Raw genomic sequence first — 27,931 nt, forward strand, 5'->3', positions numbered from 1 at the left:
TGACTGGGGGAGGAGTGTGAACTGAAGGGGAGATTATATCTTCAGGTGGCAGGGACACTCTGTTCCTCAGCTCAGGGCATGCTGATGGGTGCTGGGAGGCTCTTGGGAGCACACCCAGTGCCTTGCAAAGAAAGTGCTGGATCCAGAGAAGAAAGCATGAATCTGACCGTGGGCTCTGCCCAGATTAGCACATAACCCCTCTGGGTTCCAGGTTCTGCATGGGTCAGGTGAGGACAGTGATGCTCTCCCATGATGACCAAACCAGCTTGAAACTGGAAGGCATCGACTGTTTTGCCTCTGTTCTCATGGTGCCTCTGTTTTAAAAACAGCTTTGTTGACATATATTTGCACATGTTTAAAGTGTGCAATTTAGTAAGTTTTAACATATGTATACACCTGTGAAGCCATCACCACAATCAAAACAGGGAACACACCCACCCCTCACCTCCCAAAACTTCAATCGCTCCCTCTCTCCACCTTCCTCCCTCTCCATCCCCAGGCAACCATGAACCTGCTTTCAGCCACTGCAGATTCATTTGCATGTCCTAGAATTTTATATAAATGGAATTATCCAGAATGTATTCTTTCTGCCTGGCTTCTATTTTGAGATGCATCCATGTCGTTGCGTATATCAATAGTTCATTTATTTTTATTGTTAAGTTGTATCTCATTATATGGATATACCACAACTTGTTTATTCATTTATCTGTTGATAGATATTTGGGTTGTTTCCATTTTTGGGGTACTACAAATAAAGCTTCCATGAATATTCATGTACAAGTATCCAAGCGCTTTTGTTTCTCTTGGGTAAATACCTAGGAGTGGAATGGCTGAGTCATTTGGGAGGTATATGTTTCATTTTTAAAGAAACTGACAAATTGTTTTCCAAAGTGATTGTAGCATTTCACATTTCCACCAGCAGTGTGAGAGAGTTCTGCCTGGCGTGGGAGTTCATACCTGTAATCCCAGCATTTAGGGAGGCCCAGGTGGGAAGATCACTTGAGCCCAGGGTTTGAGACCAGCCTGCAAAATATAAGGAGACCCCATCTCTACAAAAACTTTCAAAATTAGCCAGGCATGGTGGCACACAGCTGTGGTCCCAGCTACTCAGGAGGCTGAGGCAGGAAGTTGAGCCCAGGAGGTGGCGATTGCAGTGAGCCATGATCATGACATTGAACTCCAGCCTGGGCAACAGAGCAAGACCTTGTCTAAAAAAAAAAAAAAAAAAAAAAAGAGTTCACATCTTCACGGACACTTGATACAATCAGTCTTTTAAATTGTAGACATACTAGGAGGTATGTGGTAGCATTTCATTTTCTTTTTTTTTTTAATAAGATGGGGTTTCACCATGATGGCCAGGCTGGTCTTGAACTCCTGACCTCAGGTGATCCACCCACCTCGACCTCCCAAAGTGCTAGGATTACAGGCATGAGCCACCGTGCCTGGCCAGTAGTATCTCGTGTTAACGCACATTTCCCGAATAACTAATGATGTTAAACATCTTTTCATGTGTTTATTTGTGTGACAGTTTTCTTGTTTTTTTTTTTTTTTTTTAAGTTTTAACTCTGTAAGTAATACATACTTGCTTCAGAAAATACCACTGGGGGCTAGGCGTGGTGGCTTAGTCCTGTGATCCTAGCACTTTGGGAGGCCAAGGCGGGCAGATCACCTGAGGTCAGGAGTTCGCAGCTTGGCCAACATAGTGAAACTCTTTTCTACTAAAAATACAAAAAATTAGCCGGGCATGGTGGTGCATGCCTGTAATCCCAGCTACTCAGGAGGCTGAGGCAGGAGAATCACTTGAACCAGGGAGGCCGAGGTTGCAGTGAGCCGATATCTCGCCATTGCACTCCAGTTTGGGCAACAAGAGCAAAACTCTGTCTCAAAAAAAAAAAGAAAGAAAGAAAGAAAAGAAAATACCACTGGGGATGGGCATGGTGGCTCGAACCTGTAACCCCGCACTTTGGGAGGCTGAGGCAGAAGGACTGCTTGAGCCCAGAAGTTCGAGACCAACCTACACAATACAGAGAGACTTCATCTCTAAAAAAATATATTAATTAAAATAGAAAAGAAAATACCAGTAGCCATAAAGAAAAGAATTTTAACACCCATAAACCCACCACTTTAAAGAACTATTGCTAACATGATGTATGTCTTCAGACATTTTTCATGTATGTATGTCCATGGGAAGTTGTACCATACATGTTTTCTCCATTATATATCATGAATATTTTACCATGTTATCATATTTCTTTTTGCTTTGTTTTGATTTTTGAGATGGAATCTCAAAACTCTGTCACTCAAGCTGGAGTGCAGTGGTGTGATCCTGGCTCACTGCAACCTCTGCCTCCTGGGTTCAAATAATTCTCCCGCCCAAGCCTCCCAAGTAGCTGGGATTACGGGCGCCTGCCACCACACCTGGCTAATTTTTCTGTATTTTTAGTAGAGACAGGATTTCATCATGTTAGCCAGGCTTGTCTCAAATTCCTGACTTCAGGACATCTGCCTGTCTTGGCCTCCCAAAGAGCTGGGATTACATGACATGCGTGAGCCATTGTGTCCAGCCATGTTGCTACTTTTCTAAAGCATCAGTCCAGATGGCTGTATAGTAACTCCATTGTGTATGTAAATCAGCTGATCCTCAGTAGATGGATATCTGGATGTTTTCCATTTGAGGGCTTTTATAAACAATGCCACAAGAAACTTTTATTATTTTGGGGACAGAATCTCTGTCACCCAAGGCTGGAATGCAGTGGCATGAACTCGGCTCACTGCAACCTCTGCCTCCTGGGTTCAAGTGATTCTCATGCCTCGGCCTCCCAAGTAGGTGAGACCACAGGTGCATGCCACTACACCCAGCTATTTTTTTTGTATTTTTAGTATTGATGGGGTTTTGCCATGTTGCCCACACTGGTCTCGAACTCCTGAACTCAGGCAATCCACCTGGCCTCAGCCTTCCAAAGTGTTAGGATTACAGGTGTGAGCCACCACGCCCTGCCTGAAAGGTTTATATACCCATATTTGCATCCTTGATGAATGGTTAGAGGGCATGCACATTTTAAGACTTTTAAATTAATATTGTCAACATATTTTGTCACTTTTAAAATCTGAGTGTTTTAGCCTGGATTAGTGATATCAACACATTAACCACCCCCTCTCTTACATCACATGAACAAGCCAAAACTTTTTACTAATTAATTCATTCAGTCAGTCAGTTAATCCACCTTCCATATCATCATTACCATCCTTTTCATCTTTCTCCTTTCCTCTTTCCCCAAGGCCCTGGCCAAAAGAGAGCCTGCCTTCCTCGGAAGCAATCTCACCAGCTGGCTAAGAGCCCTCTGAAGTCTTCCCCAGGCACTAGAGAGCAAGCCCTCTGAGAAGAGGGGCCCTGCCTGTGTTGTTTATCACTGCATCTCTAACACCAAACACTGGGCCTAGCACATAGTGAGTGCTCAAATAGTTACACATGAATGAATGAATGAATGAATGAAATAGCAAATGGTCATTGAACTGGACTGAGTATTCTTCTCCCAAGTTAGTAATGGGGGGCTTCTGCCTGTGAGACCCACTCTTATCACAGAAGGACATCCCAAACACTTGTTCCTCTGCACCCAGTTCCAACTGGCAGATAAGAAAACTGAGGCCCAAAAGGTTTAAGAACTGTGCTCAAGGTTACACAGTGAGCTCTGCTCTGAGAAGCACCCGGGTTCCCAGGCCCATTTCCCGGACCAGGTTTTCTTTCTTAGGAGGTGAGGTTGGGCTTGGAGCTCCCTGGAGTGTTTTGTTTGTTTGTTTGTTCATTTTTTTTTGAGACAGAGCCTTGCTCTGTTGCCCAGGCTGGAGTGCAGTGGTATAATCTTGGCTCACTGCAACATCCACCTCCCGGGTTCAAGCAAGTCTCCTGCCTCAGCCTCCCAGGTAGCTGAAACTGCAGGCATGCACCATGGCACCTGGCTAATTTTTGTATTTTTAGTAGAGATGGGGTTTCACCATGTTAGCCAGGATGGTCTCAAACTCCTAACCTCAAGTAATCTGCCTACAGCATGAGCCACCACATCCAGCCCGTCTGGAGTTTTCTGTATGCATCTTTTGTTCTTCCTTTCTACTATCAGTGAGGCTATGAGGGACAGAAGGTGGCCTCCCGAGGACATTTCTGCCCAGTGATTCTGGGAAAAATGCCCTTGAGGCTCAGCTCTGCGCTTTTGTAAAAATTCTCTGGCCTCTCAGTATCATTGTTCTGTGCTCACTCTGGCATTTATAATTTATTAGCACTCAATGCCTCAGGAATAAGATCTTTCACTGGGATCTCAGGGTGAGGTAGCTGTGATGCCTGAAGATGTCCAGCCTTAAGCTAGGGCTGCATCTAACCACTGGCCCTGAACCACTTGTTCTGGAGCTGGAAGCCAAGAGGGCTGATGGGGAAGGGAGGCTATGCATTCTTCTGAGCCCCTTCATCAGGGATATGACAGCAGCTGAAGGCCTCTGAGATCCTCCACGCTGGGAAGCTTCCCTGGTTCTGAGGCCAATTCAGTAGGCTTTGCTGTCCTCAAAACCTCCTGTTCAGGCACAGACATACTCTAGCATGTGTAGACACCAACCCATTGCTTACATTTGGGACCAAGTGCTTTTTACCATGTGACTTCCACCAGGAAAGCTGGGATATGGGTAAGGTCACTGCTACATGAGAGATGAGGAATGGGTGTTTTGGATTTCCTTCTGTAATGGGAGCGGGTCTCACAGGCTGAAGCCTTCCCCTTATTACTAGCAATTGAAGTAAGGCCAACCATGAGAAACTGCATTTGAGCTTGATGCAGGGAATGACCTAGATTTTCTTGTTTATTTTAAAGAGCTTGGGAGGAAAGGCTCGTAGAGACGTGGGAGATAGGGCCGTTGAATCAGGAGCCATTTCAGCAAGAAAGGGATCTCTGAGATAATCAAGTTCAAATCTTCTGTACCATCATTCCCACCATTATACATTTTTTTTTTTTTTTGAGATAGAGTCTTGAGTCTTGCTCTGTTGCCTAGGCTGGAGTGCAGTGGTGAGATCACAACTCACTGCAGCCTCCAATTCCTGGGATTAATTGATCCTCCTGCTTCAGCCTTCTGAGTAGCTGGGGCAACAAGCATGTGCCATCATGCCTAGATTTTTTTTTCTGTTTTTTGTAGAAATCAGAATCTCACTATGTTGCCCAGGCTGGTCTTGAACTCCTGGGCTCAAGGGATCCTCCGCATTGGCCTCTCAAAGTTCTAGGATTACAGCCACGAGTCACTGTGCCTAGTCACTGCCATAATTTTAAAAAGAGAAAATTGGGGCCCATTTAGGTGAATTGGTCTGTCCAAGTTCATTCAGTCAGTAAGATTAGAGCTAATACAATATCTATGAAATGATGTAAAAAGGTGGGAATGCACTCCTTCATGGAGCAAACTGGATCTTAAAATCATAAAAATATCACGAGGGATATTTTCGCCAGTTCTCAGAGGTGAAAAATGTCTGACTATTGGAAATATGATAAAACTCCATGAACTTTTGAGAAACAAAGCCATGCTTCTAATTAATCTGTAATTATTTGAAATTTTGAAAAGTTTAAACAGCTAGAAAAAAAAAAAGTAAGATGTTAAAACTGTAACCCCTCCCTCGGAGTTGTTAGATAAGAGACCCCAGCCAATGCCCAGGTTTCCTCCGCAGACGTGGTGGTTCAGGACCACGGGCAGCAGCCCGCGAACCTTGAGAACTGCGTTCCGCCTACACTGTAGCAAACCCACAGAGAGCATGGCTTGACCTACTCATCTTTACATGAAGAACCAGCATGAGTACTATTCTCAGGGTGACACACAGACAGGGGATCCACAAAGGACCCCCCCTCCGTCTTCTCCATCAAACACCTCCCAATCAGTCTCCTACCTTGTGAAAAATCCCATTGTCCTCACATTTGGGTTAAGCTATTTTCTACCTCCATGAAAAAAAAAAATAGGTCATATTCCTATGGATGTAGAGTCCAGGATGGTTTGAAGCAATGTCCTTCCCCTATTGAAATCTAGTTGGGCAGATAAAAGATCTGCCTAAGGGCCAGGCATGGTGGCTCATGCCTGTAATCCTAACACTTTGGGAGACCAAGACAGGCAGATCACTTGAGCTTAGGAATTTGTGACCAGTCTGGACAACATGATGAAACCTTATCTCTACAAAAATCACAAAAATAAACCGAGTGTGGTGGTGCATACCCGTAGCTCCAGCTACTCTGGAGGATTGCTTGAGCCCAGAAGGTGGAGGTTGCAGTGAGCCAAGATCATGCCACTGCACCGCAGCCTGGGTGACAGAGCCAGACTCTGTCTCAAAAAAGAAAACAAAAATATTTGCATACAAATTAATCTACACAAAGAGCAATACAATATTTGGCAAGAGCCAAGTAGTGGTGCCGATGATGGTTAAGTGCTAAAAGACCTCCATAGACAGTGATCTCCTGAGGTGGAAGGCATGGAGTGGAACTGAGCTGAGCCTTAATGTTTGGGGAAGATGAATAAGCAAGAGAAGAAGGCATTCCTGGCCAGGGAACATGTGGAAAGGGATGGAAGCAGAAACATGCACGTCACATGCATATGCCACAGGGGTAGGGGGACTCCCTTAGACTGGTGCAGCTGAGGTTGCATTGCTGATGAGGCGATGAGAATGGGATAACATGAGAGAAAGCCAAAGAAATATGAGAGGATCATTCTGAGGGTGTAAATCCCTAGTTTTTCTGGAAGATAAAAGTGGCTTGGTGCTATTGCCCCACCCGCATGGATCCCCCCATATAGCAGAGAAAATGACTGAGAATGCCTGACATGTGGCAACTCCTGTTGAGAGTGAGTTGGGGAAGGTGGGGGGTGCTAAGCTTTGATCACAGGATGAAGTCCTCATCAGGGAATTCAGACACAGAAGGAAGATAAGTCTTCTTGGGCAGGTGGGTGAAGATGAAGACACCAGGTCAGTGCCTGGACTTAGTGGGTCCAGGTAAGGACAAAGTTCCAAGATTAAGGCCCATCTGGTCCTGGCTTCTCTGATGGCCCTTTGCAGGGTTGGGAGGCAGGAGGAGAAATGGATAACCAGACTGTTCAATCTCTGAGCTGAGGGCCGAAGGCAGGGTGAGGAAGGGCCTGTTCTTTAGGGGAGAAGCTGCTCAGCTAACTGGTTCTGAAACATCATTTGTCAGAATACAAGGGGCCTCAGTTCTGCCTTGAAGGCCCCACAATTAGGGAGTGCACTGTGTATCCTCTCTCCAGGACAGAGCTCCCCAAAGACCTCTCTGTCTGTGCCCCTGACCCCCAAATGGGCTGGCTCCAGAGGGGTAGGGTCTGAGGGCTGGAGTCATGAGCTCACCCCCCACTCCTCAGTGGAGAACAGGAAGAGTACCTTCAGTTCATCAGGGGCCCCCACATCCTTTCTGGTCTCTCCTTCATGGGGCTCTAGACACAGCCGTGAGAAGCTCAAGCATCCTGAACATCACAGATCCTCGGCCACCTGGAAAACCACATCTCAAAGCTACGAGAACAGGCAGGTGCTGCCACTGAGTCCATACTGTGTGACACATCTGATGCACAATAATGCCACAAGGCCTCACAAGAGCTCTAGGAGGTGGGTACTGATGTCAACAGTCCCATTTTCCAGGTGAGAAAACAGGCTCTCCCAGGAGCTGAGCTGCCAAGTGCTGCTGATGCTAAGGCTTACAGGGCATGGCTGACTTAGTCAGTCAGCTGCAAATGGAGCCAGGCGAACCCAGGGCTGCAGCAGAGGACAGACCCTCAGGGAGAGAGGGAAGGGAAGAGCCATGACAGCTACCTGGTGACATGGGAGAGGGGACAGTCACAGGTGCCGAGCACACTCAAGGGCCAGGAACTGTGCTAGGGCTTCCCCTCCTGTTGCCAGCACCACTGACACAGCCCCGACAGAGTAGCCACTGATAAATGCCAGTGAGACTGAACCCTCTTAGTGAAATTCATATAAATCACACAAGGGATTATGTGGGTCATTTTGTAAAAATGGAAGCAAAGGCTAAGAAAAGTGATGCAATGTTTGCAAGGCCACACAATGAGCATAGGAAGAGCCAGGGTTTAACCCAGGTCTCTCTGGTTCCAAAATGCAGCTCCTCTCACATTCTCAGCTGCTTCTGCCAGCCAGTGAAGACCTCTAGGGACCAAAACCACCTTGAAGTCGCTGGAAGGCTCCTCCCTAGGAGGCCCTATAGGTCAACTATTTCAGAGCCCACAGAGTTGAGAAGTTGGAGCCTGGGCAGAGGGTAATCTCTTGTTCAAAGACAGCTTCCAGGCCCATCTTAGAAGCACCTCTGCTTTGACCTCCCTCTCCATCACAATGACTTATCTCAGTGGCCATGCCAGTGCCTCCCACTATCTTCCACCCTAGACCTAATGTTCTAATTTGCCTGGTGTGACTTTGAAGGTTGCACATTGCTAAGCAATCCCCCCATAGCGCCTTCTGTATGGAGCCTCTGCAGTCCTACCTCTCGGGTGATCTCCCCTGGGAAGCAGAAGCTCTGACCCAGCAGTGTCACCCCAGAGGACATAATGTTCAAGAGGCAGATGCCACTGGACCCCGAGGAATATGGCCCTGTGAAGGAGGAGAGAAGGTGGGGCGCAGGGCAGATGTCTCTCGCCTCTGTGTGGGCCAGGCCTCCTCCTTCTTCCCAGCCCTCTGTTCCTCCTTGTGTCCCAGCTAGCTCTGTGTGCCTGGCACCCTCCCCGCACCCATTCTGACACCCTTCTGGGCTGGAGCACACCAAAGCCCTCCTACACCCACTGAGGAGGCCTGCAAACTGTTTTATTAGATTAAAGCAAACATCTGCTGAAGAAGAAAAGCAAAACCTTAATTGAAGGCCCCTGGGGATGTTTGCAGAGACAGATGGGAGAGGATATAATGAAATCACCTCGCTTGGGCCTCTGTGCAGACCTCGAAGATAAGGCAGCATTGCCAGGCAACAGGGATTTTCCACCTGGAAGCCTGATAAGGGGCTTGGGGTAGCTGTGTAGTTGGAAAATATGATTTTGTAAGTGGAAGGAGGGCATGTTGACTCTGCTGTTCCACAGCCATGGCCCCACTATCAGATAAGCAGCTGCCACTTTCCCTGGGGCACAGGCAGGACCCCCTGGCAGGAACCACTCACACGGAGAAGTCCTGAGCCTTAGCCAGGGGAGCAGCCACTCACCCTCTGGGATCTGGTGCTCACCAAAGGGAGCACTTCTGGCTACCAGGGGCCAGTGGTGGCAATGGCTTTCTCTTTTCCTTTCCATGACTCTGGTTCAGGCCTCCTGGGATGGAGCTGGGTGCTGGGCTGCTGGGAGCTTTCTAGATTGGAGGGTTCATCCATAGGCTGCGTCGCCGACCTCAATGCCCCACACCCTCTCCACCCATCTTCTCCCAGTGACTCCCACCCCTCTCAGAGTAAAAACCAAAGACCCTGCCAAGGCCCACGAAGCCCTGCATGATGCGAGCCCACACCATCCATCTCCTACCACCCTGGCCTCACTCTCTCCCAGCCACCTTGGTCTTTCTCAGACCTGCCAGGCATGCCCCTGCCCCGGGGCTCCACACTGGCTGTTCATTCTGCCCAGAAAGCTCTCCCTCCATACACCTACATGGTTCACTCCCTGGACCCCTTCAAGTCCTCACTCGTTACTTTCCCACTATTTCTCACGAGGAGGAAGATGATAGCAATTGCTTACAAGTTACTGTCTTAATGAGGCCCACCCAGGCCACTTATTTAGTGAGGCCCATGCCCTCCACCCTGGTGTTTTACACCCATCGCCACCATCTACCCCACTCTAGACTGCACCGATTTATTATGGTTTGCTGTTGATGTCTGTCTCCGCCTAGGACATAAGCTCCAACAAGGCAGAGGCCTTGCCTCTTTTCCTTAGTAGCATATTTCAAGAATCCAGAACAGAGACAGGAGCACAGCGGGTGCTCAAGACATGTTGGTTGAATGTCTCCCCTTCCCAGACCCCAAACAGCTCCCCTTTTGTCAGATGAAATTAGCATCTACCTAAAAGCAATAAACTTCCACATTTATCTAAAAGCAGTAAATATCCACATGACTGTGTTGGGGACCTACAGCTTGAGGTCAGGTTAAATCCTCCCTCTGCTATGTGCTAGCTGTGTGCCGTTAGGCAATTTAGGCAACCTCTCTGGCCCTCTACCTCCTAACCTATAGGTGAGGATAATGATAGTGACCACATCAGGAGTATGCGAGCCTTTCGCCTGTATGGACTGATTTACTCTTCACACACTTGTAAGCAATTGCTGTGATCCCCCTCCTCATGGGAAATCGTGGAAAACTGGCTGGCAAGGGCCGCTTAGTGAGTCGATGGCAGCCCCAGGATAGGTGGTGTGTCAGGGTGACCCTAGAACCTTGGGCTCTGCCCACTCCTTCATTCTGTCACTGCACCTTGGCTCATGAAAGGCTCTGTTTATTTTCCCAACCTAGCACATTCTGGCCTCAACCCACCCTCTCCATTTGGGCCACAACCTTGGTCAGAGGCATTGCCATGATGTAGAGCTGACAAGACACCTCCTAGGTAGGACAGGTGTTTAAAAAGCCACCCTCCACACTAACACCAAAGAACAACCAAGCCCCACAGTCAGGGACAGAGGAGAAACATGCCAGGGCCTGAGAAGGGATGAGGCTGGAAGGGCACTGAGTTCCATGTGGCCACAGGACCAAGGACCATTGGAGGAATGGGAACAGTCAGACCACCCATCCCTCAGACACAGAGCCTGCACTGGTCAGCATCTTAGCTTGAGTTCCCAGAGGCAAGGATTTCAGTGCACATGGCTGACAAGGAATCCCTGGTAGAAGAGTGGGGAAGGAAAATGGGGCTGGAGGGTGAAGGGGTGGGGAAGGGAAAGGAAGCCAATGAAGTGTGTGCTGTCAATCAAGTGTGAACTGTCAATAAAATGTGTGCGCTGTCAATCAAGTGTGCACTATCAAGCCAGACATCACTGCTGGGAAATGGTACCAAAATATCCTCCTCAGAATTATCCCACTCAGGGGTACTTGTAAGTAAAAGCCTGAGATCGCTGGCTGAGGGCTGCTCCTTGGGGTAAATTCTTGAACTTTTTGTTGCTTTCTGCTGCCTTCTGGGTTTCTGTAAAGAGCCTGTGGGCACAGAAGGGTAGATCCCAGCAGTGGGAGGTTGGTCAGAACCCTCAAAGCACCAAGCACACGAGCAGGGCTCTGACTGCACTGTTAGAGTTAGGCTCAGGCCTGGCTTGTGGGGGGCAGCAAGGGGTCCTGGCCAGCTCTGAGCCTACATCTCCCCATGGGGGACAGAGAAGGCTATCTTTGGGGCTTCTCATGGAATCCCCATTCTGGGGAGCTGCACATCTGTAAGGATCACCTCTAGATCCCAGTAGACCAAGCCCTGGCGGGGTCTCTGGTGACCCTCCCCTTCTGTTCACTAGGCCCAGTGCCTGTGGTGCTCCCAGATATGCTGGCTAAGCAGCTTCTGTCCTTTGGGGAGGCCAGGACACGAGCTCTGTCCCTCCTCTCCATCCTCCAGGCTAGAATCAGCCACCTTCCTGCAGTCAACACCCCCACAAGATACTGAGAGTGATTTTTTATTGTGGTAAAATATCCCTAACATAACATTTGCCATCGTAACCATTTTTAGGGGCACGATTCAGTGGCATTAGGTCCGGTTATGTTGCTGTGCGGCCATCACCACTATCCATCTCCAGACCTTTTTTATCGTCCCAAACTCTGTACCCATGAAATACAAAATCCCTGTTTCCCTGGCCCCTCAGCACCTGGCAATCAGCATTCTATTTTCTGTTTTTTTGTTTTTGAGACAGAGTTTCACTCTTGTTGCCCAGGCTGGAATGCAGTGGCGCAATCTTGGCTCACTGCAACCTCCACCTCTTGGATTCAAGCAACTCTCCTGCCTCAGCCTCCCAAGTAGCTGGGATTACAGGCAAGCACCATCATGCCCAGCTAATTTTATATTTTTAGTGGAGATCGGGTTTCACCATGCTGGCCAGGTTGGTCTGGAGCTCCTGACCTCAGGTGATCTACCCACCTCGGCCTCCCAAAGTGCTGGGATTATAGGCATGAGCCACTGTGCCTGGCCTCCCATCTTTATAAATTTGACTACAGAGTGATTTTTGTTTTATGTATTTATTTTTATTATACTTTAAGTTCTGGGGTACATGTGCAGAACGTGCAGGTTTGTTACATAGGTATGCATGTGCCATGATGGTTTGCTGCATCCATCACCCCATCATCTACATTAGGTATTTCTCCTAATGCTATCCCTCCCCTAGCCCCCACCCCCTGCTATCCCTCCCCTAGCCTCCCACCCCTTGACAAGTCTTGATGTGTGATGTCCCCCTCCAGGTGTCCATGTATTCTCATTGTTCAACACCCACTTATGAGTGAGAACATGCAGCGTTTGGTTTTCTGTTCTTGTGTCAGTTTGCTGAGAATGATGGTTTTCAGCTTTATTTATGTCCCTGAAAAGGACATGAACTCATCCTTTTTTATGGCTGCATGGGATTCCATGGTGTATGCCACATTTTCTTTGTCCAGATTATCACTGAAGGGCATTTGGGTTGGGAGAGTGATTCTTTACGAAGCATCTCAATGTATAAATCTGCCTTCTCTCCTCTCCCCTGCCCACCCCAGACTGGCTCTTAAACTGGAGTCAGTATTTTGCCTGCTAGTCTCATATCTCCATCATTCATTTCTGAAATAGAAATCCTACAGAGATTTGTTTATAAGATTGTTCTTTATGCAGCAAAAACAAAATGAAAACACTAGAAAACCTATCTGTAAATTAGTTCAACAAATTGTGGTACACAATACAATCAATTGCGGTGGACCAGCATACTCATGACATGGGTAAATGTTTCTATGATGCTGCGGGGGGGTGGGGAGCGCATTCTGCCAGGGCGGGTTTACTATGACCCCATGTCATAAGGGCCTGGGGCACTTATTTTTTCAGTGCTCAGTTGAGTCTTTTGCTGGGAACTTCCCTCTACTGAATGGAGCTGCCTCAACAATGATTTCCAGTGCTTATCTCTGGGTGGTGTGAGTACAGGGCATTTTTTTTTTTGTATTTTTCAAGTGTTTGAGGTGAAATAGATGTTATTCTTCTGCTGTATTCTTTTCACTCTACCTCCTTGCCCTCCTCGAATGTGCCAGACATTCCTCCCTCAGGGCATTTGCCTCTGCCTGGAGTCCTTTTCCCCTTGGCACATGCTGGTCCACTCCTTTCTTAACCCCAAATCTCACCTCCCTGGTGAGGCATCCTCAGATCTATCCTGTTTAAGTATAACCCCACCCTCTCTCAGCACACCCCTCCCCTTCCTCTTCCCTGACAAATTGTGGATGTTACTTCTTATTCACTGCCTGTCTTCACCATCTAGAATATAGGGCTTCTGTCTGTTCTGTTTAATGCTGTATCCTCAGCTGAGTACTGTTCTAAGATATTCTAAGCAAATAGTAGGTGCTTAACAAACGGTTGTTGACTGAATACATAAATGCATGAATGTGGCCATTTCAGTCTCCCTTGAGCTCCCACCAGGTTCTCACTTAGGGATGGGCATGAGGCACAGGTGTGGGACAGAACGTATTAATAAGAAACAGCAGCAGCAGTTGGAGGTAGGTGTGCAGAAAGGAGGGGCTCTGGACAATGACAGCCAATGATGAACCATCACCCAGATCTCAGGTTCCCTATGACACTGGAGTCAGGTGGCAAAGAGCTTTCAATATGGCCCTCAGGGTGAGAGTAGCAATGTGGCTGGAGCATCAAGGGCACCAGAAATATGGGAAGCCAACTAGAAACTGACCTTTTACACAAAACATCCAGGTTTTGAGAATGCTCAGGAAGATGTGAGAGCTGTTCTCAAGTTCACTGGGCTGCCAGTGGCAAGAAGGTGATGCTAAGGGGTTGCACTAGGCTAATGAGTAGGTGTTGCGAGGACTCCTATTTTGGCAAATGTAGTAAGAACTGGCCCCCACTCCTCCCTCACTGCCCAACAAGAGGTGCCCAACAGTGGCTGAAGCTTCCTGGTGAAAGTGAGCCCCTGGTTCCCATGTGCATGCAGAGCCCAGGATTCACTCACCCACAGCTTGAACCTTCAATAGATACATTCAACAGTTACCTGTCAAGCGCGTTTCCTCTGTGCCAGATTGTGCGATGCTCAGTACTGTGAAAGTAATGATGACTAAACATTATTCAAATAAATACACATTCAACCACAAAGTGTGAAGGCGCAAAACTGGCTTGCCATAGAGAGAGAAGCCTCACTCACACAAGGGATCGGAGGCCCCTCTAGGTCCTTCTAGATATTGGAGGGGGCCATGATTGATGGGCATGCCCCCAGCCTGTGAGACCAGGGGGAGCACACCCCACGCAGGGTGCACTTCAGGAGAATAACTCGGGGTGCTAGGGCTGCCAGGGACCTCAGGACACATGGAGGAAGGCAAGGCCCAGAGACCAGAGTGATTTGCCCAGGGACACACAGCAAATCGGTGGAACCGTTGGGGGTGGAGGATCAGCCACAACCCCCTGCCTCCCATGCCACCTCTTGGAAACCAGATACCCGCTTCGCGGCCAGACCCACCAGCTCCAAGCAGAGGCCAGAAGTAGCAAGGGACGAGGCTGGAGGTGGGGCGAACGGGGGCTGTACAGGGGGAAAGGGGCAGGGGGCGGCACCGCTGACGTCATTTCCGGGGTCGGGGTATATAAGCAGGGCGCGCGGGCGCTGCTGCTGCTGCCGCTCCTGCCACTGCAGTGCTCGAGCCCCGTGCAGTGGAGCTTGCGGGAGGATCGATCGACAGACGGACACACGCCGAGGCACTGGGCCCCCAGCTCCGCTCCGGTGCCGCAGCAACCCGACCCTGGCCGCCTGTCCAGCCGCCCCTCGCCGGTGCCTCGGTGCCCGGCCTCACACCGTCAGCTGCTCGGCGCCCAGGTCTGCCATGCGCTCCGCCACTGTCCTGGCGCTTCTGCTCTGCGCCGGGCAAGGTGAGCGAGTGTAGGGGGCTCGCGGGAGAGGGTCCCCGGGCACCCCTGTCTTCCTTGAGGTCGGGGCACCGCGCAGTGCCCCGCGCCCCTCCACACCTCCCTTCGGGCGCGGCGAGTTTTCAGCACCGCGGACAGCGCCGCCGCCTGACCCTGCAGCGTGGCCTCCGCCTGGGACCCACAGGACACTTGGGCCTGACTCCCAACCCCGAGGGGCAGGGCCCCCTTGTACCCATCCTTTGCCTGGGCTTGGCGCCTCGGCTGCATCAGAGCCAGTGCCGCCAGGCGAGGTGGCCGGCCAAGGTCATTGGGGGGATGTGGGAGGATGGCTGCTCGCCCCCCTTCACCCCCTCCCCCTTTTATCTCACTCTCCCGGTCTTTCTGCCCTTGACTTCTACTCCATATCATCCCTCACAATCCCCCTCCTCCACCTCTTCTCCCCCATCTCTGGGGTCCCTGCCTCCCCCTCATCTGTCTCCCACCCCAGTCCCACTGTGTCGCCTCTGCCCTTGTTTTGATAGCGCTCCCCTCAAGAGCACACAGGCCCCAGAGCAGGAGTTTCCCAAGGGGGAGGGGGAGGGCCTCTCAGTGCAGCCTCTGGGGACCACCCTACTGTCGGCAGCAGCCAGGTAATGTAAACAAAATCAGCCCCAGCCTCTCTTTTTGGTGGTGGCAGTTTTGTGGGGAGGCCTTGGGGTGAGCCTGGTCAGGAAGGGCTGGGCTCCACCTGGAGCAGAGGAGTGACCCCAGCACTCTCTTCTTCTTCCCAGTCACTGCCCTCCCTGTGAACCGCCATATGAATAAAGGGGACACCGAGGTAAGAAGGGGTGCTGGGGTTGCTGGGTAGGAGGCTCCAGTGGACACTTTACAGCCAGTTCTTGGGCAGCTGCAGGAGTAAGTTTGGCATAAAGCCAAGAGCCAGCACTGCGGCTGCTGAGCCTGGGGACAGCTTGCAAAAGAAGATATCAAAGATTCTTGCTTTCCCTGCTGTCCTGCTGTGGGGACTTCCCCAGCCTCCTCTGAGCTGCATGTGTGGCCCAAAGATGCCTGCCTCTTACTTGCTGGACTGAGGTGCCTGGCCTCAGGCTCTCTTGAATACTCTGAATACAGTAGGCCCACCAGGGGCTGGTGGGGGTGGCTTCTGTGTGGTTGCGGTTGTCCACAGACCTGTAAAAATGGTCTCTGCCTGCCTGGCTCTGACCTCCCTCTTTGCTCTTTCTCTCCCCATGAAAGGCTCTGCCCACAATAACCCACACCCAGCAGGGTCTCCATCCCTGGCTCTCCGAAAGGAACACAATGAAAACATCTTGATCATGGATCCTGCACCTAGGGTCCCAGCCAACAGGGTCTAGTTGTGGAAGTCACCCAGGAAAGGGCCTTAGGATACACTGGTAGGGTTTTCTCTGGCAGCAAGGGTTACTCCACACTGGGTGTGTACTTGGAATTCATTCATGTCTGCACTGGGGCTGTTTTTCCAGCCTCTAGTGCTCATCCAAACATTCACTTGAGGGTCAGAGAAATTTCTACTCCCCACCTTTCCAGAAGCTATTTTCTTCCATTAGAAGCTATAGTTAATAGCCAAACCATCCAAGAGATTCCAACCTCAGTTTGCTCAATCATATTTCCTATGTTTTAGTTGCAGATAGGACAGAATTTAAACCTCTACCGCTTATTCTAGCTGTGTGACCTTAGGAAAATTTCTTAACTTCTCTGAGCTTTGCCTGTTTTTCCTTTCCCTTGAGGGGAGGTGTAAAGAGTATGAATCATGGATGTGAATTGCCTAGCACATGGTAGGTCCTCAGTAGATGGACACTGTTATTCCTAGAGCTGCCTTCTTGATCTCCCCATCTCTCTCCAGATGCCCCCCAACCTAATTCCTACCTGCCAGAAAATACCCTCATCACAAACAAGTGATTATCTGATATTCCCAATGCAAGATCTGGGGTTGCAGGGAGATACAGGGTACAAGCTGTTGGGCTCTCCTTGCCAGATTCCTTATGGGAGACACTCTGGCCACCATATTATACCCAGCAGTCTGGGGTCAGGGATACCAGAGCAGCTGGTTAAGACCTGAAGATTCTATATAAATATGGTGGTTGTGACTACACACATTATAGAGCACTTGCCAGTTTGCCATCTTGGATCCTGGGACCGGTTGCCTTGGCATCCTGTAGACACAGCCTCCCACCTCCTCACTCCCCGCTGGTGTTGCCTGATGCCTGTCTGACACCTCCTGCTCTCTACTCAGCTCTAGGCTGTGGAAGCAGGGCTGGAGTTGTGAACCCCTCCCTGGGTGTGCTGACACTCCATGCATGAGAGAGTATTTTTCCATCTGTACCTCATTACCCTGGGAGAGCAGTTGGGAAGGTATTCTCACTCCTGTTTTACAAATGGGGAAACTGAGGCTCAGAGAGGTTAAGTCACTTGTCCAAGGTTACACAGCTAGGATACCACATTACAGTGGGCACCATCATCAAAGATCATTCATCTATCAGGTGCCTAATTATCCACAGCACCTTTGCAGGCACAGGATAAGACTTTCAGAGACATGGCTGTGGTTGACCTGGGCTGTGCTCCCAGATGTAGCCAATGTGTGCTCACATGTCGCCAGGGGATTCATCCATCCCAGGGTGAACATGGAGTAAGAATACGAACCTGTGACTCCTCGTATGTGACAACACCATGGGTGTTGGGAGATAGTAACCTACATCCTGTTTCCAAGCAGGGTAGAGACAGGGAAGGTCTTTTGTCTCCTCTGGGCAGTCCAGAAAGACTTCCTGGAGGAACTGACCTTTGGGCATCTTCAAGATCAGAGCACTTTTTTAAAACATCCTTTTAGTGCCCAGAAGCAGCTTTCTTGTGTTTAGGTAAACAGCACTTGGGGATGAGAAGACACCAGGTATCATTCCCCACACCCCATTCTCACCATGATCCATCTTAGAGGGGAACCTGCTGGTCATGTGATTGGAGTGCCTGACACGTGGTAAGCACTGTATAAGGGTTTTCTGTTATCATTGCTATCACTGTCTCGCTGAGAAAGCAGAGCCGTGCCCCTGAGCCAGGGATCATGGACTCCGAAAGACAAAACTAAATCCCATCTGTCCTCACTAGAAATTCACCCTAGAGTCTCCAGGGCAGAGCCCCATGCTCAAACCAGCCCCAACCTGCCCCTGCACTTTGTTTCCAGGTGATGAAATGCATCGTTGAAGTCATCTCCGACACACTTTCCAAGCCCAGCCCCATGCCTGTCAGCAAGGAGTGTTTTGAGACACTCCGAGGAGGTATGAGCTGGAGACTAGGGGTGAGGGCTGCTGCCTGCTGGGCTGGGAGGCTAGGAGATGGGTGTGTGGCTTTTGGTGGAATTAATTATTTAACTCAACAGTCACTGACTGAGTGCCTGTCATGGCCAGACACTGCGCTGGGGTCCAAGGTACCTAGGCAGTTGAAGGGGTTGTAGCCCAGGTGCTTACAGACTGGCAGAGGGGATGCATGTGAACACAGTTAACTAGAACTCTGGTCCAAATGAAACCAGGGCTGGAACAGCAAGCCACCAGACTGAGCTCCCTATGGACAAAGATTTCGTGTGCTTCATCCCAGTGCCTAGAACAGCCTCTGGCCCCTGCAGACACCCTCCAGATGGGTGATGAATAAAGGAATGTTATGGGTGGACATGAGAAGGACAAAATCTTTCCAGGCAACCAGTCAAGTTTCTACTAACTGCCGGATAGAGCCAGCAGCATTTCAGTTGGGCTTTAAAAGAAACATCGGGAATCGGGTGGAAAATGAAGAAAGAGTTGTCTGGGTGTAGCAGCCAGTGTGAGCACAGGCATGGAGATGGGAACCTGTTGTGTTTAAAGAGACCCCACTCATCATCAGGGGCTGCCACCCCTTGGCTGAGGTCTGGGTGCTGGGGTAATGGCTGACTTCCCTGATGTAGCAGGGAACTGACACACACCTTGGAAAGGATGTAATTTCAAAAGTGTTATCTCAAGAACCCAGTCTTGCTCCTGCCGCCCTGGTTTTAAGTTTCCAGAGTAAATTCCTTGTGCTCAGCTGAAAATATTGATGGTAATCTCTTTCTCAGCCATTCTCTGGAAACCACCCATGACGACTCTTCTTCATTGCAGATGAACGGATCCTTTCCATTCTGAGACATCAGAATCTACTGAAGGAGCTCCAAGACCTGGCTCTCCAAGGTATTTTCTAGCCACCGCACAGGATTCTGGGTAAATTCCAGTAACCAAGAGTCAGAAAATCTGGTGGAAGATTCAGCAAGGTCCTCTCTGGGACTGTCGTTCCCTTTCAATTATAAAGCAGAAAAGTAGGATCCGCTGTGCCACCTAGCTCAATCTGTTATTGATATTGTTAAAGAAATCAAGGCCCAGAGAGGTTAAGTGACTTGTCCAAGGTCACATAGTGAATAGGGACATGCCAGATGCAGCTTCCCTAAATCCCACAGCCTCTGCAGTTCAGTCATTTCAGGAAGTAACTTCATGAAGTAGTGAGCTGCTTATCACTGATGATATTCAAGCCAAGCCTGGACAGGATCCTGGGGTCGAGGGTTAAGCTGCCATCATCCCACAGTCAGCCTCTATGCCTAGACCCCTAGCTCCTTCCAGGCTTGATGCAAAGCACAGTCCTACCCTCGCAAATCAGAAAACTGAGTTTGGCCCTGCACCTACCCCAGCTGACTCCCTGTGGGAAGTGGCCGTTTCCACCAGGACAGGACCACTGGTGGTGTTATGCTTCTCCCGGAGAACACGGCATTATAGCATGAATCCAGCATCTGCTTCCCAACAAAACGAGAGCCTTCATTCAGGGCTGGGCTGTGTCTGGGGTAGGGTGGGGGTATGAAGGCTGCTCTGGCTCCAGGATGCACCCCACTCTGAGGCCTTTGGGGCAGACAAGGCCATGTGTGAGAACAGAGAGGGCTCTGGGGAAGAGGTGAGTAAAGACAGCCACAGCAATAGGATTGTTATGGCCCTTCCCAAGCTAACACGCTGTTCTTCCTCTCATTCACAAGCCAGCCTGGGCGGCAAGCACCCACCTCCTGTCGTTGTTGGAGGGGCAGGGCGTGCTGGGTGCAGCTGGGGCTATTATCACTTGGATGGTTATGTCGTCATCAGTGACCCTGGACTTGTGGTTTTTTTAAAACTAAGCATTAAATATTTTATTACAATATGATAACTTTAAAATTAAATATTGAATGACTGATTACATTTAAATGATTAAATAGACTGTCAACAGAGACTATTATAGGAGAATGAGTCCTGAAATATCTGTATACACATGCCCGTATGTATCCAATATCAGCAGTGTCCAATATACGTATATATGACTTAACAGAGTCCTGGATGTATTTCTGTCCATCCATCTATCCATCCTCTCCCTCTTGGGCTCCCATAGCATCTCCTGTGTGTCTCTGTCTTAGCATTTACCACACAGCAACGCTGTTTTGTAGACAAGCGACCAATTCTTGGAGAGCTGGAGTTGCCCAAGGAGCTAGGAAATAGCCATGAGGGGACCAGAACCCAGGGCTGGACATACTCCACGGCCCACAGCTGCCCCGTAAAGCCCATCGTGGGGAAGAAATGAGGACCAGCTGCAGAGCTGGGCTAGTTGAGGGGCCAGCATCAGGAATCAGGCACAGGTGTGGGGACAATCAGAGGAGGCAGCGCAGCAATGGGTGGCAGGTGGGTGATGCAAGGAGAGGGGTCTCTGGGTCACACCAGCAGGCGCCAACCCTGGGCTCAGATGTAGGCACAGGGCTTGGCCTTCTCCCAGGGCCTGGACTCACAGTGTCCAAGGGTAGCACGGCTTGCCTGAATCAAGAGCTGTCACTGTTACCACCTGCTGCGGGGTCCCTAGAGTACCAGCTAGGTCCTGAGAGGTTCCCCATCCCCCCATTCCTGCCCCCAGAACCTTTGCTCCATTTGAGACTTTCTTGCTGTGTGAGGCCGCAGAAGAGCTTGCTCTGGCTTTCTGGGCAAAGCTGACTCTGGCAAGGCAGTGTGGCTGCCTGAGGGACCCAGCTAACAGGGGTGAGAGAGCCAACCCTTCACCACTCCCCGAGCTCATGCCCTGTCAGCATCTCACCAGGCAGGCCCGAACATGACGTGCCCAGTTTACAGATGGGGAAATGGAGGCCTTACTGTCATAGACGAATGTGCTGGGGCTGGACCCAATGGGACTTTTCCCTCCTTTTCTCATACCAGGCGCCAAGGAAAGAGCACATCAGCAGAAGAAACACAGCGGTTTTGAAGATGAACTCTCGGAAGTCCTTGAGAACGAGAGCAGCCAGGCGGAGCTGAAAGGTCTGTGCCAGCCAGTCTGGCCAGAGGTGGGGAAGGGAGGGTGGCAGTGGGAACAGTGGCTAGGATGGATCCTGGGTTCCTGTGAGTCAGGAGCCCCACTCATAATCCCTTGTTCCCCTCCCTTTACAAATGGGGAAACTGCAGCCCAGAGAGACTAAGTCCCTTGCCCAAGGTCAGTGGCATGACCAGGGGTTTCAATCTGGGCCTGCCTCACTCCAAAGCTCTCACTCAGTCCCATCTGCCCAGAACAGGGGCTGACACTCTAGGGCAGGAGGTCTCTGGCATGGCAGGTGACAGCTTCAACTCTAGGTCTACCCAGTGGCCGCTGTAGCAGAGTCCCCACCCTCAGTGCCTGTCCTCCTGGGATGCAGTGGGGCCTCAGAATAGCCAGGATGCAGGAGGACTGCAGACAGAGGAGCAGGTGAGAAACGTGAAATGAACCCAGGTCATCTTTCTTGAAACTGAAGAGCTTCTAGGAGTCCAAGAGGTCATGGCTGGGTCAGTGTGACACTCCAAGCCACCCTCCCTGCCTGGGGAGACCCACGCACTGGCCTCATGGCACCTCTGTTCTCCATGTCCAGGAGCTGGATCCCAGTATCTTCCATCTGGGGCTGAAAGGAAAGCCCCCAGGGAGGCCCTGTGCCCTCACGTTGGCTGAAGCTTTAATGAGGCAGCCATGTGTCACTATAAAGAGATCCCAAATTTGGCATTTGGAGGTTTGGGTTCAAGGCTCAGGTCTGCTGCCTGTAAACTGCGTGAGATGGACAGGTCACCTTACCTTTCTGCAGATCGTTATGGGTTTCTGTGAAATGGGCAGGGGAGCACCTTTCAGCAGAGTCCTGGTGAAGCTCACAAGGTGGAAAGTACGTGCAATGTTCAGTGGTCATCATTCTAGTGACGCAAACTTTTGCTCATTGAAGGCTGTCTTTAAGGCAGCCACAAGAAAATACCTTTGAATGAAACCCTAAAATGTTGCAGAATTGAGCCCTTTCACAGGACGCTGAAGACAGAGAAGCCCCACATGGAGGGGAGAATGAAGTTGCAGTAAGAGGCCTCTGTGCCTCTTACACAGAGAGGTTAAGCAACTGGCCAAAGATCACACAGCTGACATATTCATTCTCAGTTCAGGGCTTTATCTCCTGGGTTAATTTTTAAGGTCTGGTTTTTTGTTTTTTGTTCTTTGAATAATAATCTGTTTTAAGAGGCAGGATTTAAAAAAAGAAACAAATCCAGCAGTGCTCAGATCAAGCCTGAACACAGACAGAGGGGCAACGCTAACCTTTGTCTTGGGCTGGTCTCGCTGGAGACATCATGAATAAGATCTGAAATTAGCATGTGGGGAGGCCCCACGCGTGGCCCGGTCCTCAGGGCCTGACTTGGCTGTGTTGTGTCTGCAGAGGCGATGAAAGAGCTGCCCTCCGAGGATTCCGTGGAGAAAAGAGAGGAGTCCAAGGAGACAGAGAAAAGTGATGAAGCTACAGATGGAGCCAGGCCCCAGGCCCTCCCGCAGCCCAGGCAGGAGTCCAAGACTGAGGGGAACAATCAGGCCCCTGGGGAGGAGGAGGAGGAGGAGGCCACCAACACCCACCCTCCAGCCAGCCTCCCCAGCCAGAAATTCCCAGGCCCACAGGCCGAGGGAGACAGTGAGGACCTCTCTCAGGGTCTGGTGGACAGAGAGAAGGGCCTGAGTGCAGAGCCAGGGTGGCAGGCGAAGAGAGAAGAGGAGGAGGAGGAGGAGGAGGAGGCCGAGGCTGGACAGGAGACTGTCCCCAAGGGAGAAGGCCCCACTGCAGCGCTGAATCCCCGCCCGAGCCTTGGCTACAAGGAGAGTAGAAAAGGCGAGAGTACGTATGATGGCGGAGACCTCAACCAACGCATCTGGGATACAGGGACGGGTGGGAGGGGAGCCTTCTCCATAACCTCATTCCACCTTCATAACAACTCCAAAAGGTAGGTATTAGCTCCATTTCCCAGATGGACAAATGAGGCTCAGAGAGGTTAAGAAATGTGCCCAAGGTCACACAGCTAATCTGTAGTAAGAGCTGAGGTTCTACCCCAGCTTTATCTGACTCCAAAACCATGCATTTCCCACTCTTCTACATAGCCTGCCCCCACCAACCCAGGAAGCTAGGAGTGGGTGGTGGGCGGGCTGGCTTTGGGATGGAGAGCATGGCAGGAGGGCACAGGCTGATCTGGGGACAGTGTCAGCTTCAACCAGGATTTAGGAGAGGCCCTGGCTCCCCCCACAGGCCTGCCAGGGTCTTTCTCACTCTCCAGCTGTCGGGCTTCTGGGGTGAGAGTGAGGGGAAGAGGCTCCAGCTAACCCACCCCCTGAGCTGAGAGGGTCTTGCAAAACCTGGCATCAAGAACGGTTTTTCCTGCTAAGTGTCATCACTGTGGAGAGGCTGGGCTGGGCCCCGAGAACTGAGGTTTATGGCCCTAAAGGTGGCTGCAGCAGAGTCCCCAGGGAGTGGAGTCCCCCCAGGGACTGGGAAAGTGGTGGTCCCCACTCACTCTCCTGCTCTTGTCTACCATCTGTTTCAGGTCTATCGGAGGCTCTGGCTGTGGATGGAGCTGGGAAGCCTGGGGTTGAGGAGGTTCAGGCCCCCGAAGGGAAGGGAGAGCAGGATCACTCCCAGCAGAAGGAGGAGGAGGAGGAGATGGCAGGGGCCCCGCAAGACCTCTTCCAGGGTGGGAAGAGCAGGGAGCTGGAGCAGGAGCAGGAGGAGGAGCGGCTCTCCAAAGAGTGGGAGGACTCCAAGGGCTGGAGCAAGATGGGCCAGCTGGCCAAGGAGCTGACTGCTGAGAAGCGGCTGGAGGGACAGGAGGAAGAGGAGGACAACTCGGACCATTCCATGAAGCTGTCCTTCCAGGCCCGGGCGTATGACTTCAGGGGCCCTGGGCCACAGCTTCGACGAGGCTGGAGGCCGTCCTCTCGGGAGGACAGCATCGAGGCAGGCCTACCCCTCCAGGTCCGAGGCTACCCTGAGGAGAAGAAAGAGGAGGAAGGCAGTGCCAACCGCAGACCAGAGGTTGGTATGGGGCAGGAGCCAGGTTGGTATGGAGAGTGGGCCCAGCAGGGGCAGCCCCACCCAGATACACTGAGGGGACACACACCCCCTTGATCCCCGTAGTCTGGGGATGGAGAGATGCTCAGACCAGGGGCTCTCAGGGCAGGAGAAAACCCCAGCTCACAGTGGGCACCCAGCAAAGCTAGCTGAGAGAGGTAGGAGCTCAAGGCAGCCTGTGGCAGCGGGGGAGGCACTAAGGGGGGATTTGTCCCAAAGGCAGTAGGGAGCTTTGCAGGTCGTGCGTGCGTCCAGCCATGTCCCCTCCTGGCCCCCAGGCATTCCAGGCTCAGCATCCTCCCAGGTTCAGACTCTGCATCTGGCCCATGAGGGTGAAGGGGCAGGGCAGGACCAGGACAGGGGAAGGGGTAGGGCCAGGGGACCTCTTGACTATGGGGAGCGGGTGGGAGCAACTTGAATGTGAGCCAGAAGACCTGGGCTCAGCCTCTTCCTGGCTGTGTGGTCACTCCCCTCCTCTGAGCCTAGTTGGTTCACCAACTTGTAAAGTAGGAGTAAGGAGTCCCCTCTGGCCACCTCATTACCATGATTGGAGCACACTCGGGCTTTGAAAACCAGGGTCCCTGGGGAAGATGAATGGGGTGTGGGGACAGGGGGCAGGGTGGGAGGTGGGTTCCCTGGCAGGTAGGTGGCTGGGATAACTGGTTCAAGCCTTAGTGTCTGGGTGGGACCAGGGCTCTGTGGAAAGACTGACACCTGTCTGTGGCCCCGACCCTAAGGCTCTTCTCTGCCCACCTAGAAGAGGGTGTGGCCTCTTCTTTGGGCCCCTGACCCCCTCTCTGGACCTGGCAGTCTGAGAGGAAGCAGGCTCCCTGTTGGCAGATGGAGCGGGAGAGGGCATCTGCCCATGTGCCTGGGAGACCAGGGTGAGGGGCTGAGGACAAAGCTGGAAAGAATAGGGACCCAGAAGTGCCACCAGCTTCCTTTCTCCACAAGCAGAGGGAGCTCCAGACTGCAGGGGCAGAGAAATGGGACCCCTGAGGCACGTGGACAGGATGGGGTGGGGGCTTCCTCGGCACAGCCTAAGGATCTTCTTAGAAACCCCGCCTCTCGGAACACCTGCCCCAGGGCTGCTCCAAGACAAAGAGGCTGTAGACTCTGTTTCCATAGCCTGCAACTCTGTTTCAGTGTTGAGGTCCATGGGCCAGGATGCCCTCGGCAGTGCCCCCGGGAAGATGACCCTCCCAGGCAAAGCTGGGAGCCAGCCTTCCCTGTGCTTCTGCTCTGAGTCTTGAGGGTATGCTCTTGCAGGTGTCCAAGTTCTGGGGCCCGGAAACTTCTGGAGACTGGGCATAGAACAGGGCTTAGAGGAGGGGCCCTTGCTTCCCTGAACTGGGGCATCCAGAGCTTGGGATCCTCCCGCAATCAGGACCAGGAATTAAAGCCCAGCCCTAGGCAGGCCCACGTGGGGCAGCTCTCCCGCTCTAGCCCTGCCTCAAGCCCATATCCCCCTCAGGTGGGAAGGCTGCAGAAGACAGACCCGGAAGTCCCGGGCTGGCCTCACCCTGGGTCCTGGCACCCATGGGCTAGGCCGAGGGAAGGGGGTCTTCGGGGCACTGTAAGTTTTGTTTTCCATGTGCCCTGAAAAAACAGACTCCTACCTGTCCAGAACCATTTGAGAGGAAGTGGGGCCAGGTTAAGAGGCCACCAAAAGCCATATGGGTATAGGGCCCCCAGCATCAGCCACCTTCTTGTGCATAATAATCCCTAGAGCAGTGCAGCAGAGTCGTATCACTGTCTCTATGAGAGGGATGAGGCCCCTGAGGCTCAGAGAGACAAATATACCTGTCCGAGGCCACACAACCAACCCGGTCCTTCTGGCTGACTATGCCTTCCATGCCACTGGCGAGGCTTCCCTGAGTAACCCTCGGTGTCTCTCCTAGGACCAGGAGCTGGAGAGCCTGTCGGCCATTGAGGCAGAGCTGGAGAAAGTGGCCCACCAGCTGCAGGCGCTGCGTCGGGGCTGAGGCACGAGCTGGCAGGGCTGGCCCCGGGGCACCCTGCGACCCTGGCTCTGCTGTCCCCTTGGCAGGCTCTGGCCAGACAACCCGGACCCTGCTTCCGGTAGGTAGGCAGCCTCCAGCCCACCCAAGCCCAGGCCACCCTGTCGCCTGCCACGTGCCCCGTCTCCTACTCTTGACCCCTCTCTGCCCTGGAAGGCCCTCTGCAGGGCAGCCCCACAACTTTAAACACTGACGATTCCTTCTCTGAACACGGGCAGCTTTCTAGAAGTTTCCCTTCCTCCATCCTATCCACTGGGCACAACTGCAATAACTTCTGACCTTTTGGTGAAAGCTGACAATTCCTGACTGTAACATATTCTGTATAAAATTTATCTAAAGAAAAATAAATCTGTTCTGGGCTCTTTCCTCTGAATTCTTTCCCCTCTCAACTCAGCGTGGAGTGGGATGCACCGGATGTGGGCGGAGGGACTGAGGGAGATTGCTTCCACCTGGGGGACTCCTTTCCTGGACATTTTCTGGCTGTGGGATCTTGAGCAAGTGACTTTGTAGCTCCGACCCTGTTTCCTCATCTGTAAATCAGGAATGCTGACCTGCCTCAAAGAGTGTGTGTAGGGATTCAAGCACACTCGCTGAGGGCCCCAGGCTCCTTCCTCTCCCCGTCCCCAGCCACACCCAAGCTGGGCCATGCAGAGGTAGGGCCAGGTAGGGACACGGGCTCTACTTCCTGAGCCTGGAGTTACCCCTCCCTGAGGGTCCCTGCCGTCCAGTCACCTGTGGTGCTGGGTGGAGGCCCTGATGGCCCCAGCCTAGAGCCTGTCGCAGGCCACAGGCATCAGACCTGAGCCTCTGAGCTGCGGGCCCCCAGATTAAACACTTATGCCCTGCTATGACTTACTGACTTACTGTCTGCATAGGAGTGTGGGGCATCTGAAGATCTCAGGTATGTAACGCTTCACTAGAGCACAGGCTGGTCTTAGTTCCAGTTTTGCGAATGAGGAAAATGAGGCAGAGAAGGTGAAATGATTTGCCCAAATCACAGGCAGGGATGATGCTCAGAACATAAAAGCATGGGGACTGTGAGGATTGCAGTCAGGACGCGTGGGTATTGGCTGAATATCGGGGCCCATCATTCAGTCACTCATCAAACATTCATGCAGGGCTGCTCTGGGCCTGGTATGGCTGAGCATGGCTGAGACAAGCCCTGGCTTTAAGAAGCTCACTGCCCAGCGGGGTCAGCTGGACCCTTCAACAGCCAAAGCCACCCACGGGGACAAACATGCGCTCAGCAGGAGGAGGACACGCCCATGCTGGAGCACGCCCCTTGTGGGCCAGGACGAGGGGAGGCTGGGTTCGAGCCAGGCTCTGCTGGACTGGCTGGTTGGCCTAGGCCAGTCACTTTACCTGTCCAGGTGGCAGCTCTACGACGAAGTCCTTGGCCTTTGCAGCTCAAACACGAGCAAGCTGGAGAGGGTGATGATTCCAGGCAGTGGTGGAGAGAGTACAGGGAGGGGCCTCAGCCTTCTCAGGGAGGAACAGAAAAGGCATGGGC

General features: G+C 51.7%; 1 protein-coding gene and 1 long non-coding RNA gene across 3 annotated transcripts; one reads left to right on the forward strand and one right to left on the reverse strand.

The window, feature by feature from the left end:
- Positions 1-1,070: 1,070 nt before the first annotated feature.
- On the reverse strand, positions 1,071-14,672 carry LOC144577461 (uncharacterized). 2 transcript variants are annotated; one of them, XR_013521474.1, is made up of 3 exons: positions 14,618-14,672; positions 14,156-14,200; positions 1,071-1,208 (listed from the first exon to the last, which is right to left on the reverse strand). It is a non-coding gene; the product is annotated as an uncharacterized LOC144577461 (long non-coding RNA). The 2 variants fall into 2 exon arrangements; XR_013521473.1 differs by lacking the exon at positions 1,071-1,208 and having other exon boundaries at positions 12,152-14,200.
- A 94-nt stretch (positions 14,673-14,766) lies between these two features.
- CHGA (chromogranin A) lies at positions 14,767-26,769 on the forward strand. The gene is made up of 8 exons (XM_002754214.4): positions 14,767-15,021; positions 15,789-15,835; positions 18,206-18,299; positions 19,146-19,214; positions 21,234-21,332; positions 22,730-23,176; positions 23,877-24,364; positions 26,302-26,769. Exons 1-8 carry the CDS (start codon positions 14,976-14,978, stop codon positions 26,383-26,385), a joined length of 1,374 nt encoding a protein of 457 aa, XP_002754260.3. The 5' UTR covers positions 14,767-14,975; the 3' UTR covers positions 26,386-26,769.
- Positions 26,770-27,931: the final 1,162 nt, after the last annotated feature.

The sequence above is a fragment of the Callithrix jacchus genome, chromosome 8 (assembly GCF_049354715.1).
Source record: "Callithrix jacchus isolate 240 chromosome 8, calJac240_pri, whole genome shotgun sequence".
NCBI classification, from domain to species: Eukaryota; Metazoa; Chordata; class Mammalia; order Primates; family Cebidae; genus Callithrix; species Callithrix jacchus.